Source organism: Lepidochelys olivacea (genome assembly GCF_965140295.1).
Source record: "Lepidochelys olivacea isolate rLepOli2 genome assembly, chromosome: 1".
In the NCBI taxonomy this organism is placed as follows: domain Eukaryota; kingdom Metazoa; phylum Chordata; order Testudines; family Cheloniidae; genus Lepidochelys; species Lepidochelys olivacea.
Window position 1 is genome coordinate 141892067 of NC_140411.1, and position 18663 is coordinate 141910729.

Consider the following 18663-nt stretch of genomic DNA (forward strand, 5'->3'; position numbering starts at 1 on the left):
CTGCTAGTTTGCGATGCACTTCTGCAGGGAAGAGGAGGTATAAATCTTTCTCCCCATCAAGTTCATGCTCTTTGACTCTCTACCTTTGGGTGTAGATTTATACCTGCCCTGCTGTTTGCTGCTGTAACCACCAGGGAGTTGGGGGCTAGGTGGGAACAGAAACCCTCAAAACCTGGCATGGAAATGAAGTATAATTTCTCCAAATGTTTTGCCATAGAGGGGAATGAAGCTGGGGTATTTCAGAGGGCCTTTGCAGGATCCAGGAGAGCCTCATTTATTGGTAGGGCAATTCTCCCTAAAGCTGATGGTTGGAAAACATACAGGAGTTTATGCATATTCTCCTGGAGGAATTCTGCCTGGATACCCAAGTTGGCAGGAGGTCCTGATCACCAAGAGAGTGGACGATTCCAGCACGCATGGGGAGGACAAGGAGGTAATTTGCAGAATCAACAATGGATCCTGCTCTTATACCACAGGATCTGGTTGGAAGTGCCCTGTAGGACCAGAGGGAACAGATTCGGTGGTCACAGGAGCCACTGACGGGACTGGTGATCTTCCTCTGGAGGAAACAGAAGAGCGGGACCTCAGAGACCAAGGAGCATCTGAGGATTTCCAAGGAGGCCACTGGGCATACAGATAAGGCATTGGTATATAGTAGGTCCTGGGCCAACAACCTCTGTTCCTACTGCAGGACAGATGTCAGTCTCGATACTGATAGTGATCTGAGGGAGATCCCTGGTACTTATCTTGTGAGGAGGTGAGGACGATCCTGATCTGGATCTTGAAGAATCCCAGACATCCTGTGATGACAAAGGGGGAGCCAGCACCAATGTGGCAAACCACCAGTTCAAGTCATCTGAAGCACAATAAGGAGGCAGCACTGGTGCCGAAGAGCAGTGGAGAATTGGCACTGAATAAGAGACACTCCCACTGGGTACTGGGGAGGCATTGGCACCAAGGCTGGTACTGCATTTGAGATGGGATGTGCCACCAAGAAAACGACAGTGCCGAAGGAAGTCCCAGTGTCGAAGGGGCCTTCGATGCTGGGCCTGGCCTTGACTCAATAGTCTGTGGCCCAGGTGGCATGAGCTAGAGGGCCGATGCTCTGCAACACAGCCAGAAGGTGCCAAGGACACAATGGAGGATGATCTGGTAGATGTTATAGCACCAGAGAACTCCTGAACCAGTGGAGAGTCCAGGACTGAGAGCAAACCAGGTATGCCTTCAGCATGGAGATAGTTGATGCTGATATTATCAATACCTGAATCAACAGACACCCTATGGCCAGAACCAGAGCCAACAGCATGGGCCCTTCCTGCTCTCAACATGGTACCGGGCAGCAGCTGGATGGATCTGCTCCATTCTACATGCCAGAGGGAGTATGGTGTTGGTCATCACTCCTCTTAGAAGTGGAAGAGAAGTCTCTGCAAGCTCTGGAATGGCTCTGGTTCATTCTATGGGACCTTTTCCTTGTGACACCAGAGGAGGGTGAACGACCCCTTGTCCTCCTGGGGGAAATGCCAGAGCCTGAATGCAGAGAGGCATCTCTTGCCAGGTCCGAAGGCAACTGCTGATCAGAGGAGGACCTCTGTGCTGAAGCATGCCTTATGGCCTGTTCTGGAAGGTGCTGCTTCAACAGCAAGTCTCTTGCCACCGAGGTTCTCACTTCGAATGACTTGCAGATGGAGCACCTCTCTTTAATGTGTCCTTTGAACAACAAACACCTGGTGCCGGAGTCGCTGTTGGGGTGACCCCCTCCATGATGGACAATTCTTGACTCCTGCTGAGGGCATCATACAGAGCAGCCAACTACTCTAGCTAACAATAAACTAACACTTAACTAACCCTAAAGATATTACTACTACTATCTACAAGGAAGAGTTCTGAGGGAGTCAAGGTGGCACCACCTTTATATGGCATGGGAAGGGGCTGCAGAGCGCCACCCCTACAGGTTCTGCTAGACAAAGTTCCCCAGCTCTGCTACGTGGGGAACGTGTATCCATATAGAATACATGGCTGCCTCTACTTGAAGAAGAGCCTTGTATAAAGATACTGATTAATTCCTGATGACTTGCTGTGGCAGATGTGACTATTAATTCCACCCTGGATATGAGGGAGATTCCTTAGGCAGAATGACTTGGGTTCTAGGACGGAAAGATCTCATCAGAAAAAGCCACGATAGACAGGTTTGCATTTGTGTTGTTCTTTGAATTATCCAAGAAGTCCAGGAGTGGGGGCTAGGTTCAAACAAAATACCGGGTATGTACATTACATTAAGAGCCGGGAGGGAGCTCCACCTGTTTCGAGACTCCTATTGCAAAGATCCTGAACCAACCACTTGAATTCTGCCCTAACAAACTATAGAATTTCGTTTCTAAGGCTGAGTCCAGAGATCTGGAGGATGACTACTGGGTAAGCAATAGCTTCTTCAACATCTATCTCAGATATTAGGGTACAGTTCAGACAAAGCACAAAAGCATGAACTATGGACGAGCGCCAAGCACCTTTGCACTGAGTGTCTCCACTCACTAGGGATATGCTCAATGAACAATTAATGATAAAAGGCTTATGAGAAACCACAGAAAAAAAGAAAATATATAATTAACCAAAATCTCTGCAATTTGTCTTGCGTAATATCAGATTAGAGAATATTGGGAAATACTGGAATACCCAGAGAGAAGTTGTTGATTACAGGTTTGGAAGAATTGATCAGGCCAGTCAAATCATCAACTCAGCTATTATCAAAGAAAGATATGTTCGTCAAGGCTATGGGGGTCGTAAAGAAGGGATGAATATGAAATGCAGTAGTTCTGGCTCAATAGTACAGCTGCAGCTGTTGCTGGTTTTACATAAAGATGAATCTATCTAGAAGAAATAGTGGGAGTAAGACTCTGCTGTCCTTGCCTGGAGATCAGACACCTCACTGGAGTTAAAACAAAGGCTCGGTCAACAAAGAGTACATGCCACAAAATTTAAAGCAACTTCTATTTGGTAATGGACAATCTTTAAAAATTACCTCAGTGAAAGCCTCTATCCAGTCAGAAATAGTTTCAGTGAAGGCCAGATGAACTAAAAGATACTACAGAGGGATACTCAATTTATTTAAAAAACCAAAAGTTATAAAGCTAATGGAACAATAAAGAATCAAATTCCAGAAAAAGTGGTCTTTCAAATACAGCGGTGACTCGTGTTTACTACCTTTAGTCTACATGGAACACAACAAATTTCGTTTTCCCCCAATTAATATTTACTAACCTCAATTAACATTTTATTTTCTGAATAATTATTTAACTTATTTTATTGCAAACACATTCTAAAGAAGGAAGTTCATTAAGCAAAGTGTAAAAGATTATGGCCTTCAAAAAACTTATTCATCAATAACATCTCTGTTCCCCTCCAAATGACCATAATGGGATAAACTAGTAGGACACTGTATTCCTTTGATTGATAAGTGAATAAAAGGGATAGATCATGACTTCAGTTTCAAGGTATGACTGATGTCACAATGGATTTTCAAGCAGGATGAAGACAAATATTGGGAGAAAACAGCTCCTCTGCATGAACAACTTATTCATTTCAAATTAATTTTTTAAAAAGAAAAATAAAGAAGATCCAAAATTAGCAAGGCTTATGTTTAATTTTTTGTCCACGTATGCAAGTTCATCTTTGTTAGCAACTATAAGTAAGTAATTTGGAAACCATTACAGTACTCCAATTCTGCTATTAGTTAGTTGACAAACTAATGAGATTATTTTATTTCTTTTGTACCAAAGGTCCTGATAAATCTAAGAAGAAAAGTATCAGAGGCGTAGCCGTGCCACCGGACTCCTAAGAAGAAAACATACTCAACCTATTTCAGATTCACCTTACACTTAGAAATCAATTCCCTACACAGCATGCAAGATTCATCTCTAGCATAACAATTCTTGTAATATCTCTGTGCATCCATGAGGAAAGACTATGTATACAAGTGGAACAAAAGGATAACAGGACTGAATTTGTTTGGCAAAACAATAGGTTTTCCTTATTTTGACAAACTAAAGGGGAAGACGAGAATAAAAAGATAGCTGAAAAGTTACAATCCACTGAAGTCAAACTCTACACATGCTCTTGGCAGGTAGGCACACGTGTAACAGCATGCATGTCTGTGAAGGTTTAGATTATCTCTAGTGTTTTAATGCTTTCCCTATGGGTTTTTTTTCCTGCTTAAGTGAGGGCACTATCTGCGAAGTCCCCATCCTCTTTACATTTGGGTCACTGTCATGATGCCCGTCAGAAACTTCCACAGCCAGACTTGAGGAGTAACTTGAGCATATTTTACATGTCCTACTTATTTATACTTGTTAAATTAACTGTGTATTGGCTGCTCACCTATCCTACCCATTATCTGTTTAGGCTCCCCACCATAAGCAGTGATACAACCTGCTGGAAAATTAACACATGGGCTCACCATGAAAGCTGGATAAATATTAAATATGTTAGCAACGGAGAAAGGACAGGGACAAACAAGCATTCAGTTTTGAGACACTAGATTGGATTTTCTTTCAATATGTATACTGACTCATTAACTATATTTATATTCAGAATAGGGCTGTCAAATAATTGCAAATAACTCATGCAATTAACTCAAAAAAATTAATCGTGATTAATTGCATGGTTAAACAATAGAATACCAATTGAAATTTATTAAATATTTATTAAATATTTTGGATGTTTTTCTACATTTTCAAAGATATTGATTTCTATTACAACATGGAATACAAAGTGTACAGTGCTCACTTTATATTATTATTACAAATATTTGCACTGTAAAAATGATAAGCTGCCGCCAAAGTGCCACCGAGGAAGGGGGAAAAAGAAAAAAACAAAAAAAAACCCCACACCGGAGTGCCGCCCCCTTCTGATTTGCCGCCCCAGACACCAGCTTCCTCAGCTGGTGCCTAGAGCCAGCCCTGCAGATGTATGCCTTCATGCTTCGGCCACCATTCCAGAGGACATGAATCCATGCTGATGATGCTCATTAAAAAATAATGCATTAATTAAATTTGTGACTAAACTCTTTGGGGGAGAATTGTATGTCTCCTGCTCTGTTTTACCTGCATTCTGCCATATATGTCATGTTATAGCAGTCTTGGATGATGACCCAGCACGTGTTTGTTTTAAGAACACTTTCACAGCAGATTTGACAAAACGCAAAGAAGGTACCAATGTGAGATTTCTAACAATAGCTACAGCACTCGACCCAAGGTTTAAGAATCAGAAGTGCCTTCCAAAATCTGAGAGGGACGAGGTCTGGAGCATGCGTTCAGAAGCCTTAAAAGAGCAACACTCCGATGCAGAAACAACAGAACCCAAACCACCAAAAAAGAAAATCAACCTTCTGCTGGTGGCATCTGACCCAGATGATGAAAATGAATGTGCATCAGTCCTACTTTGGATCGTTATCAAGCAGAACCCATCATCAGCATGGATGCGTGTCCTCTGGAATGGTGGTTGAAGCACAAAGAATCATAGAATATCAGGGTTGGAAGGGACCTCAGGAGGTCATCTAGTCCAACCCCCTGCTCAAAGCGGGACCAATCCCCAATTTTTGCCCCAGATCCCAAATGGCCCCCTCAAGGATTGAACTCACAACCCTGGGTTTAGCAGGCCAATGCTCAAACCACTGAGCTATCCCTCCCCCCAAGGGGCATATGAATCTTTAGTGCATCTGGCACATAAATACTTTGCGACACTGGCTACAACAGTGCCATGAGAATGCCTGTTCTCACTTTCAGGCGACATAAACAAAAAGCAGGCAGCATTATCTCCAGCAAATTGTAACCAAGTTTGTCTGAGCCATTGGTTGAAGTAGGACTGCGTGGACTTGGAGACACTAAAGATTTACATTGTTTTATTTTTCAATGCAGTTATTTTTTGTATATAATTCTACATTTGTAAATTCAACTTTCACAATAAAGAGGTTGCACTACAATACTTGTAAGAGGTGAACTGAAAAATACTATTTCTTTTGTTTTTTACCGTGCAAATAATAATAAAAAATAAATATAAAGTGAGCACTATACACTTTGTATTCTGTGTTGTAATTGAAATCAATATATTTGAAAATGTAGAAAACATCCAAAAATATTTAAATACATGGTATTCCATTATTAACGTGGTTAATCACAACTAATTTTTATAATCACATGATTAATTGCGATTAATATTTTAATTGCTTAACAGCCCTAATTCAGAATATTTTTAAATAATCTGACCAATTTTTGGTCATACTTGCCAGTATAGAGAGCTAAGCCATAATTTACAAATGTTCACAGACATACAAAAATTATGTAGAAAATCAAACTTACTATTAAGATAGTAATAGAACTTTGGCTTATACTACAGAAGTATAATATAGTTATTTAACACAAATTGTAACCGTGTATATTTAGTATATTAATGAAATTGGGCCACTTATTACACGTGTAATGATATTAAGTCAACGAGTGTGCGTATGTGTGTGTGTGTGTGTGCGTGTGTGTCTATAACACCATTTTGACCCATTGTCTTTGGGGTTTTTGTTTTGTTTTCAAATTCAATTACCACATGCTTGCCACTTAGTAAAAGCACCTACTTACTAAAATAAAAATAAAACCAAAACAAAACAAAACCCCAACCAAACCACCAAAAAAAGCCAAAGCAAAGCAAATCACAACAAAAACCACTGCAACCCACTCAAACTGGACATATAAGCACTGCACTGATGCTGTTGTGCTTGTGTACATTTACTATCCTTCCCATCTAATCCCAAGGCTGTTGCATTTGGAAAAGGAACCAACCCATGGCTTATTTGGGTAATGCGGATTTGTCACTGGGTGCAAATCAAAGAGTTTTATAATTACTTGGGATGTCTATTAAAATATAATCATGCAAATCATTACTGCTACCACTGTTATATAATTGCAACAAATCTTATACAAAGTGTAACACATAGCCAGAAAGGGTTAAGCATCCTGCAGGCTAACTGACCCAGAGACAACTTGTAAAGACATATCAGAAATGGTAATTAGAGCCATTCTATGTTAGATTGGCTAGAATTTTGAAATGCAAACCTATATTTTTAGAAATTAGAGGTGATGCTAATTGTATGTGTGTACTCATTTCATATTAATATGTGAGCTATGTAAACAGACAGTTCCTGTCTGTCATTATAGCTATTGATTCAGAGATCAAAAGAAATATTAACATTTAGATGCATCTTGGGTGCAATCATGTAATTGTCTAAATGTCTCTTTGAAGTTTGTGTTAGACTGCCTAATGGATAAATTGCATTGTGTTAATTTGGGTAACTAATTACCGGTGATGCTTAGGAAAGAAGTCTCCATTAATTGCCTATTGTTCACCAAAGGACACCAACATGTCAAAAAAGGCCTGAAAAAAGGGCTTGGGGTCCTGATCCTTTTTATCTCAGACCTGCTTAATGCTTGATACAGGGGAAGCTTGAGTCAAAAGGTTGAGATCTTCAGAATCCCAGTCTGGAATCACCCTGAATACAAACATTGGACTATGAACCTATGAGCTAATTCTGAAAGAACTCTTTGCAATTACAAAGCTCACCATCCTTGCTATGAATCTGAATGTCAAGAATTGTACTCATCTGTGTATGTATACTGATCTTTTAACCAATACCCTCTCTCTTCTTTTCTTTTTTAATAAATTTTAGTTTAGTTAATAAGAATTGTCTGTAAGTGTGTATTTGGGTAAGATTTGAAATATTCATTAACCTTGGGAGGTAATCTGTCGGATCCTTTGAGATTGGTAGAATTTTTTTATATGATGAATAAGATTTTCAGTAATCCTCATCACATTTGCCTTGGGTGTCTGCGTGGAGGCCTAAGGCTGGGTTGCTTTAAGGGAACTGTGTTGTTGGCTTCTGGGTTACCAGTGCGGTATTATAGAAGCTGTTATGTGCCAGTTTGGTAAATCTAAGTATTGGCATATCCACCAGCTTTGGGGATTGCCTGCCCCATTCTTTGCAGTTCAGCCTAGTTGAGTGACCTCATTTGGCTCCCCTGGGACTCCAGTCACACTTGTAAACTCATGAAAACACAAACTCTGTGCTTTGCTTAATTTTATCAAGATAAGACTCTGAAGCAAAAGAGAAAAAAAAGTAGGTCTTCCTGACACCTATTTTATCATGTTTTAACAAAAAACTCTTTTAGTTTTATGAGCTAAGAGGGAGATTTTCAAAGGCACAAAATGGAGTTAGGTGCCCAGCATGGAAATTTTGATATATATATATATAAAGCTGTATTCTGGTTTATGAAAGGAAAATGCTGCCTTTACCTTATTGATGAGTATGACAATATCACCTTCTTTGATTGTCAGTTCATCTTCATTCTGTGCTTCATACGGAAATATTACTTTGCAATACTCCTTGACTGAAAGAAAAATGTGCAATTCAATAAACGATAATCTTATAACATTTTTATCCAACTATTTCCCTATCAATATAGTCACGCTATACTTTAAGTGTCTCTATATAAAATATTTCTTTCTATTTTTACTATTTGTTTCTCTGTATATTGTAGACCTTCACAAATTGCATGAAATATTCAGAAGTTCTGAATTGATAATTCCTGCATTTATCAGCTAGGAAGAAAAAAGAGTTTTGTAGCCATATGTCATGAACTATTTCCATCAAAATAAATGTAAGCGTTTGTTGTTCCCTGTATTTCTTTCCATAAGCTCACAGAAATTAGAGATGGAAAAGACCTAGGAGGCCAGATAGTTCATTTATCTTCCTGCTAATGCAAGGCAATAGATATTTTTAATCTGGTGACTCAAAATAATTAAAAAAATGTAAAGAGGATTCATAAATATTTCCTTGTATATACATCATTAATGGACATTTTCCAACATTACTATAAAGTTTTTTCCTCCTTTCTTTCTTCACTTTCTATAAATAAGGTATCTTCTCAGTTCTAAGATACCAAATACTCCTACTCCTAATCATCAACACAACTATCATAAAAAAACCCAGTTAATTATGACTTGTTGCTATGCAGCGAAGTCAAGCATGCCAATCCTCATTGAGAAGTTATAAATAAAGAGGATCATTCATTTCTCCTATTAGAGTATATATAAAAATATACAATATTTTAAATCAGAGCCCTCTATTAGAAAGATAGGTGGATGCTTTATAGATTAATATTAAGTAATTATAAAATATACATCTAGGTAAGTCGGTGCATGGGGATGCACTGTGCTTGAACAATTAGTTTTAATGGGGGTCAGGGTCTTTTCTGGTTCACATATTATTACTCAGCAGGGGATGAATTTTAAGTTGCTGTGAAGTAAGTATGTCAAGATCTCTCTGGCTCACAGCTCTCTTCTTGACAGCCAAGAAAATTAGTACATGAACCATCAGTTTGTAGCCTCTTTCCTCCTCTGAAGATATAATGATCAGGAAAAGAGGATGAGCATACTTCTGGAAAGACCCTCTGACAAGAGCCAAGGAGGAAGAGGCTGATCCTCCTGATACTTTCCAGAAATAGAGAACATCCTCCAATAACAATTTCCAAATACTATTATTTATGTATTAGTTGCTCAGAACAAAAGAACGGTCTCCAAGGATTCAGCATGGGAGAACCTGAGACCCATAATTAGTATTTGAGGTGGGACGAGAGTGGTTAACTACCAGTCTGTAAGTTGAGTCTTGGACCTCTCCATCTTTTCTCTGGGGCCAAGCAAGGAAGTTACTCCAGCTCAACATATTGAGCAGTTCTTCTGGGGTGCTTGACCCCATATCACTGTAGGAAGGAGTATGCAGAATAGTGGAGATATGGGGGTGGAAGACTTACATGCACTGATCTAGAACAGCTGGTTGTGGAGCAAGTGAACAGCAAGGAGATAGACTGATAGAATCAACTAAGAATCAACTATGTTCTCATCATTTCATTTGCATGTGGGCTATCATCATAATAATTTTGTATTTATAGAATCTACACACCACAAAGAAAGATTTTGACAAATAACAGATTTAATAAATGTATGTAGAGCTGGTATCAATTTAAGGCTGTACTTCAAAAAAGCGTGTGCAGCATCTTGTGTAAAGCCTCTTGTTATTAGGCAGGACCTTAGTGATTCATTTTTATGACACAGAATGGAATGTTGGGAGGGGCTGTTGCAGGAAGTGATTTTCCTTTTTGAATGAGACTCAGGAGACTGTGCATTCTCAGGTGCATAAATTATTCCTCTATGAATTAATTGGATGTTATGTTCTCAATATCAGGTGGGAAACAATGCACAGCAGTCTACAGTGAATAAGTAGAAAGAAAGTATTACATTAGAATTAAAACCCCAGTGTTCTCAGAGAAGGGCTCCCAGAAAGGGGCAATATACGTAGGTCTTAGTAACCCTTATGAGTGTGTAGTGATGATATGGGTGACTGCATAAAAAGGTTGAATCAACTTTCAAGCCTCTGGAAAGGCTAACTGTTTAGGAGAAGCAAAAATAAATAGTTAAGAGGCTCAACAGGTCAAACATATAAAATTCTATTAACAAAACAAGGTGATATTCTACTTTTCTTCGCCACATTAAGACCTTCATAAATCATCTGAGCAAAAGATAACAACAGGATTAAAATGTGCTTATTTCCAGCAATCATGTTTAGACAGAATAAAAGAAAGGGACAGACTCTAATCTCAGACACACAGCATATATGTATACAAAAATAAATGTTCTGAGAAATGTCAACACATGCCAGAAAGCTGAGGTCAGAATCAAGCCCATGAAACGTAATGGGACGCTGGTTTTCCAGCCTATTACGCTGGTTGGCAACAAAGAGGTGAGATACACTGGGTATTTACACTGAAAAACTACCTCCTAGAGACCACAATAGAATGAACTTTTTTTTAAAAAATGAGATCAACAGTAAATGAGTGGTTAAAGCAATGGCTGCCTGGAGAAATCTGACAAATGACAACTGTAGACAATAACAAAACAGACAAGCGAAACTCTATCCTCCTGCACCAAAAAGAAAATGTTTGTACAGCCCCTATATTTAGTACTCCCAGCTGCCAGTTTTGTACCCCTCTTCATCAGCTTCACACTGTGGACTAGAATACAAGGCACACAAACCTGCACCACTCTTCTTAAGTTCCACCAAATGCCTTGAAATTTCTCTCTGACCTAATGTAAAGGCACATTTTTAAAACAAGACTCCCTCCCAAACATATGCACATGCAAATTTTGGCAAAGAAATACTGGGGGAAGATAAAGACATTCAATCTGATGATTTTCAGTTCTTACTTAATACTTTAAAATGATATCGCTATGTTTACCCTTTCAAACTATATGAAGTGCCAGTAAAATAACTTGAATCACAAGCCCCACCCTCCCTCTCTAGAAATGGACAAGTAACCCTTCTTTCTCAATTCACATTCCTCAGGAAACAGACTGAGTGAACAGACAGGCCTTAATATTGCCCCTGAAAATTAATAAACTCAACCTCTTTTGCAGTGGTGTCTTAACTGTGGCCATTGAGGGAGGAGTCGTCTTTTTTACGGGGGGAGGGGTGAAGCTTGACTGAATAATCTATAACTACCATGAATTCTAATTCCTAAATACTTAGCAGTTTATATTCTCTCACTCTGCGCTCTGTCTTTCAGGTAAAACACTTTTCTAATACCACTCCATATCTCTGATATCTTTACTAAATAACATAATGTAACTTTTGTTACCTTAAGATGTTTGAGTTCCTCAGAAAGCTTTTCCCTGTCTTTATCAAAGCCCATACATACACATAAAAGGGGATCAATTGTTTCTTCCACCTTACAGAATATACATAGTCCATCTTTGTGTCTATTTATCCAAAAAAGATTTTTGTTTAAGTCACAACTGGTTAGTACGCTAAACTAAATCATTTCATTTACTCTACCCAGGCTCTGATGTATGTTGTTATCCTCAGCTGTATGGCACAATTCAAAAAATCTTCTTCCGCTTTCTTCACTAATCCCAAATTTTTGCCATTCCTTTTTTAGGTTTTTCTGTACTAGGCTTTTAAATTCCTGTTTACCCAAGGGTATTTCTATGCCAATCCTTTTATTTCATTGTCTGCCTTTTCATTCCCTGTTATCCCAATATGCTCTGGGATCCAAGCTAATGCTAACGGTATCCCCATCTGTAGTAGCTATCATTAGAAATATATTATTTCATTGATTAAATCACTTCTACACACTGAGACACCTTTTTTTTTTTTTATTATTATAAGACCTCAGACTGAGATAAAAAAAAATGACCACTTCTGTTGGGAGTACACCTCAGATCCGATTTAATGCTAGCATTCCTGCTACTAGTTTGGCTGTCATGACAGCTACAAAATCAGATGTTCTGGTAGATGTACTAATTCCAACTTCTGGTATACCATATGCTGCCCCTACTCTTCCTATTTTTTCTTTTTTGGATCCACCTGTATATATTTGAAAAAAACAACAACTACTTTTCATTTATATACTGGTACACTTCGTTTTTATTACCTACTGTTTCTTTTTTACGCTTACGTTTATAAAATAAATTTAAATCCGCATTTGGACATGCAACTTTCCATCTATAACTAATTTTTCTACGACTAATTTTCCTACAGTTTTCCAAAACGACTAATAGTTTTGACTTTGTTTAGTTTTTCCTTGCCTTTCAACTTCTGCTTCCACACTTTAACTCAATCATGTGGCTTTCTCACATCATGTGCTATCATTCACCAACCAAATTCTCAACAATCCTCGTATATTTGTTTGGTACTTTCCTCACTGAAATTCCCATTAACTTTGGCCCAGAAAGTTAGGTCCAGTAGTTTCATTTGTAGCGTAACTGGCATTTCACTAGAAACGATCTGTAGTGTGTATATGGGTGTTGTAATAAATGAACCGCATACACTCACAGTGCCTGTGCTTATATTAAATCTAATTTTTTAAGTTCTGATTTTGATGCTGACACCCAGGCCATAGTCAATAATTGGGCCGATTAAAGCTCTGTATATTATCAACAGTGTTTTCTTATCCACCCCACAAGCAGTCCCAGCCAAACTTATAAGCAGGTTACTACTTCCTGTACGTTTATCTTTAACACAGTCTATATGATCTTTCCGAACTAATTTAGTATCAAATATTACCTCCTAGAAATTAAAACCTTTTACCTATGTCTATTTGTTCTCCATACATATATAGCTGACATTCCTTTATAACCTTCCTTATCATAAAGACCAATACTTTGATTTTAGTGATGGAGAATTTGAAACCTCAAGCATTTTCCCAGTCAGAGGTCTTTTGTAATGCTTTGTTGATTCTCTTTTCTCCCACTTCAGTATTCTTGCTCCTAACCCACAGAGCACAATCATCTGCAAATAGAGTGACACCTACTCTGGCACTTATTCATGTTGGGAGATCATTTATTCTAATATTAAAGAAGGTCAGCCTGATAACACTTCCTCATGGTGTATCATTTTTAACATTACATATTTTTGACATAATTTTCCCAACTCTGACCTGCCTAGTCTTTTTACTCAAAAATTCTCTAATCCACCCATATATTCTTCCCCTTATTCCTTGTGCACCTATTTTGCACAACACGCCCTCCCTCCACAGCATGTCATAAAACTTTTCAATATCTATAAAGATAGCTATCATGAAACCTTTGTGCCCCATACAGTTTCTAATTTAACAATTTGATCAACGGTGCACCTTCCTCCCCAAAAACCACTCTGCACCTCATTTACAATGCCACTCTTTTCCAAATAGGCAGCCAATCTTTCATTCATCAGTCTCCCCATACTTTTTACCCAGGCAGGATGTAAGGGCAATAGGTCTACAGGCACTACTTTTGTGGACAGTTTGCCTAATTTCTGCATTCGTATGTTTTTGACAGTTTGCCTGATTTTTGCACTAGAATTACTGCACGTTTCTATTCTATTGTTATCACTCCTTTTCCCCATATAGTATTATTGTCATTTCTCACAGATCTTGAACCCAGGACTGCAGGATTCCTGGGAGCAGCCACACTCCAATCCTCCACCTGGCAGCCTGCTGACAATGGCTTATCTGGACCCACCAAGACCTGCCCCAGTGTGAGGCTCCACCTCTGAAGTCCAACTGGTGGAATCCCAGAGCGGCTGACTGGTCCACTGGCAGCAGGAGGAACAGGAAGCTCCACCCTGTTCTGGACTGTGTGCCTTATGTTTCCTGCTCTGTGGCTTGATTTCCTGGAATTCTGACCAGGCTCGACTCTTGGCATCTGACTTGTGGTTCCTAACCTCCAGTTATTCTCCTGCCTCTGACACTCTAGTATTCTGATCCCCAGCCTGACTCTGGTTCCTAAGTCATGGTTCTGACCTCTAGTTTGTCTTGTGCTTTTGATCTCCTGGTATCCTGACCCGCTGACTCTTGACTCTGGTCTATTGCGGACTCTATCTCTGCTAGGTCTGGCCTCCCACAACCAGGCCATGACAGTTATATAATTACAAGAGAACCCTCAGACTGCTTTCAAAGAGATATTTAAACACTATGTTGCATATATTATCTTTACCTACGGATGTATTCTTGCTGATATCAATAGCTTTCTCAAGTTCCCACAAACAAAACCATTCATTCAGAAAATAAAGATAAAGATAACAACTACACTGTTCATGATTCTCTTCAATGAATTGTATTTTATTCTTGTGGAAAACTGCCCTTTGATTTTCATAATTACTCACCCTTTGAAAAGCTTCTGTCAAAACTTCTGCTTTCTCATTATCAGAACATCTAACTATTTTGTCAGTCCTAGTAGGGCTTGGAATGTGACTCCTCTTGGTCTGAATTCCATTCATTCTTCTAATTTGCCTGTACATTTCTGATGTCTTAGTATCTTTATTTATCTGCCCGCAGTACCTCTTCACACGCTCTTTGATTTTTTTTAATAAGTCTTTGTGCTGTTGTCTTACTTCTTTTACACTTCATTACATCTTCACTATTAATTGCATTTTTTTGCTTTTTCATAGACTTTGTTCCTTTCTTTAACTGACATTTTGCACTCCTCACTTCACCATGGAAGAGAGTTTTTGTTTTGGGGTAGTTCAATATCTTAGGTAGGGCTAGAGTAGCTGCTGCTATTAATCCTTTTACTATATTGTCATTGAAATTCTCTGTCATCATTCACATAAAGCTTTCTTAAAATTCCAGGTAGGTAATCTTCCATTACATTCAACCTTACCTTGCCCTTGAAAAGTAATATGTATGGGGAAATGACCACTCCCCATTCCTTCTTCCTTATGTATTTCCCAGCTGCGTCTACTTGCAGTATCTGGTGTTATAATTTCCAGGACTAACCAAGAAAGATTACCTATTCTGCATTAATTTGAGTTGGGGTGTCATTGTTTAAAACCACTACATTGTTTTCATCAACATAACTCTTGAAGGAGTCTGTGTTACGAAGAAAAATTGTATTTGTCTAATTTAAAGTCCATTCTCTGGGCCACACCCTGTGATTTTTAAAATGAAGTGTTTTAACCTGGCCTTTTACTATGGAGAGGCAATAGAGGGGGACCCTCTCTCGAGCTGACTCCTATCACTTCTGGTGCAGTCCTAATAGCAGCTCTGATGTGACTCAGGAGTGCCCTGAGCAGCTGCTGTACTTTATCTGCTGCAGTGGCTCAGGAGCTCCCTCAATGGCTATTTGCTGCATCTCCAGGGAGGGAGGAGAATGGTTCTGGCTCCTCCATTGCCAGTTTCCCCACCAGGCTATGGGAGCCCCAGGGAAAATACAATAGGAGCTCAACTGGCTGTGCCTAATCCCAGAAAAAAACATGGAGTAAAACATGGTTCCCCACTTGCACACAATCACTCAGGCAGTGGGAAAAAGGAAGAGAATCAGAGAACTAACAGCTCTCTGATTCTCTACCACAGCCTGAGCCCCAGCACAGGTTACAGAAGTCCAGGGGCTGCTTTAAGTTGTGTAAACTGGCTATGGTCTCCAAGGAACAATGCACCGGGGGGAAGCTAGAATGCAACTCACTCCAGCTACTCCCCGTCCATGCCCCAGAATCTGTCCGAAAGTACTGAACATAGCTCCTTGATCTATTTGTACTATGTTTGGCACTCAGGCAAAAAGCACAGCTTTGTTGAAAGAAGAGGGCAAGCAAGTGCCAAAGTTAAGGATAACTTGGAAACTGCAGCTAGTACAGAATGTGGATGCCTAATTACTTAGGTTGGTGCATGGGTCATATTTCTTTCACACACCACAGACTGCACTGGCTTGAAATGTATTTCCAGTGGCAATCTGAAGCATTACGTATAAAGCCCTATATCGTTTGGAGTCCCATTTATCTTTAAAGACCAACTTTCTCCTTGTTCTCTTACCAGACTCTAAAGATCAGATGTGGCATTCAAGCAGACAGTCCACAGATGCGCACATCTAGAGGCTGAAATAGGGCAATTCTCCAGGGAAGGTCCAGGACTCTGGAGCTTGCTTTCCCTCTAAGTCCAAGTGGAGGCATAATACTCTTTTTAAGTCTGATCCTGCTTCTTCCTTGTCAGACAACTAGTGTGATACACTGCAATAAACTTTCCTCAGTCTGACACAGCACAAGCACTATGCTAGATTTGTATTTGCAGTTTACTTGAAAATTGATTAAAAAACCCCATCAACATACATTTGACTTCTGAAAACCAGTTATTTAGCTCTCCACAGGGAGTCTAAATTCACATACCAACTGAGTTGGGTGCACACGCTAATGGAGTTTGGATAAATAAAAACAACACAGTCTGAAAGAAGAAGCCTAAAATTAAGTGAGATTAATCCTATTACTGATAAAACAGGTTTCTATAAATGGAGGAAGAGATGCTAGAGCACAAAAGACCCTGCACACTATTTAAATGAGAAAAAACTGCAACTCTGTTGCAAAGACAAACAAACACACCACACAACTCAAACCCAAGTCCAAGTTACAGCAGAATTTAGTTCTACTGCTCAATATCTACACAGATCATTAGAGTCATGATCCAAAACTGGACTACCCAAATCGACCTTTCCACAGAATTTCACCATGTATACCGAGAACATCAGAACACTACCTCACCACCGTAGAAACAAACATAAAACATAACAACCTGGAATAAATTAGAATTTCTCTAATCCAGATTAAGTAATCTTTACATTTTATAATTTGTACCAAGAGGTATCTTCTGCCTACTACTGAGGAATATCAGACACAACATTATAATAAAGTTTCCTTATTATAAGAATTTGTTACTTTTACAAAATATAAAAATCATTTGCACATTATGAAACACCATGAAGTACCTGAAAGTAAATTATAATGCATTTTGTGCTACATTATCCATATTTTTCTATTGCATTTATTTACATTCTAAATTGTCAATTTCAATCATTTGCAATAGTTCTCCCAGTTAATTAGCAATGTTCTGCTGTACAGATTTTTCAGAATCCAATCTCAAATTCTTATAATAATGGATAAATATTTCCTAACACACAATCTTATCACGACAGGCTAGTTCCCCTCCCCCCAAAAGCAAATAACTCCAACCCCACAACAAAAACACACCTCCCCACAACATATTCTATTCCAAAATCATAGAAAAATATAGACACCCATCATCAGCATTGCCCCCACAAAAACCCAAACACAGCACATATCAGTCTTCCCCTACAAAAATCACTCCTATAAACTCATGTGACACCTTCAGTGACATTCCTCCTTGTCCTCTTTTTCTGCTGCCTCCCTATACCCCAAGGACTCTCCCACATATTCTGCCCCCTCAAACTCTACACACTCTTCCACCTCCTCTTTGCCCTTGGAGCCCTGAAGTCCCATCTTTTTCTCCCCCAAATCTTTGAGTGCCCTTCTTTCACTCTGATGGTTCTCTAGCTCTGAAGTGCTTCCTCCTCTTTGTCTCTCAGATCCCTGAGAACCCTTCCTCCTATCCTTTTACCCCTCTGTGGAATGATAGGCCAATAAAGAGACGGGGGGGCTCACTCAGTTGGGCAGAGAGGGTAAAAAAGAAGTGAAGCTGCTCCGCATTCTCTGTGTTTGTGGGCTACAACCAACATGTAGTCTCACACTGCAGCTGCTGCTATGCAACTGAGAGCAAGAAGCACCAACGTTAGCCAAGGGAAGGATGGCTCTGTGGCGGCACGCCAATCTTCCTGCCCTACCTATGCTACCTGCTGCTCCTCAGGCCAGCAATGTACTCATAGACTCATGAGAACATAAGAACAGCCATACTGAGTCATATTAATGGTCCATCTAGCCCAGTATTCTGTCTTCCGACAGTGGCTAATGCCAGGTGCTTCAGAGGAAATGAACAGAACAGGTAATCATCAAGTGCTCCATGCCCACCCTTTCCCAGCTTCTGGCAGAGATTAGGGATGCTTCAGAGCATAGTTTTGCTTCCTTGCCCATCCTGGCTTATACCCATTTATCTAGTTCTTTTTTAAGCCCTGTTACAGTCTTGGACTTCACAACATCCTTCGGCAAAGAATTCCACAGTTTCACTGTGCGTTGTGTGAAGAAATTCTTCCTTGTTTGTTTTAAACCTGCTGCCTATTAATTTCATTTGCTGAGCCCCTAGTTCTTGTGTTATGAGGAGAAAATAACACTTCCTCATTTACTTTCCCCACACCAGTCAT

General features: G+C 39.5%; 1 protein-coding gene across 4 annotated transcripts in view; it reads right to left on the minus strand.

Moving 5' to 3' along the window:
* Positions 1-18663, minus strand: part of SH3KBP1 (SH3 domain containing kinase binding protein 1) — a 336824-nt gene that overhangs the window by 62022 nt on the left and 256139 nt on the right. For all 4 annotated transcript variants that reach the window (XM_084616743.1, XM_084616745.1, XM_084616744.1 and 1 more), the window contains one exon: positions 8329-8423. In XM_084616743.1, coding sequence (XP_084472869.1) covers positions 8329-8423 — 95 coding nt within the window. The remainder of the gene's footprint in view (positions 1-8328; positions 8424-18663) is intronic.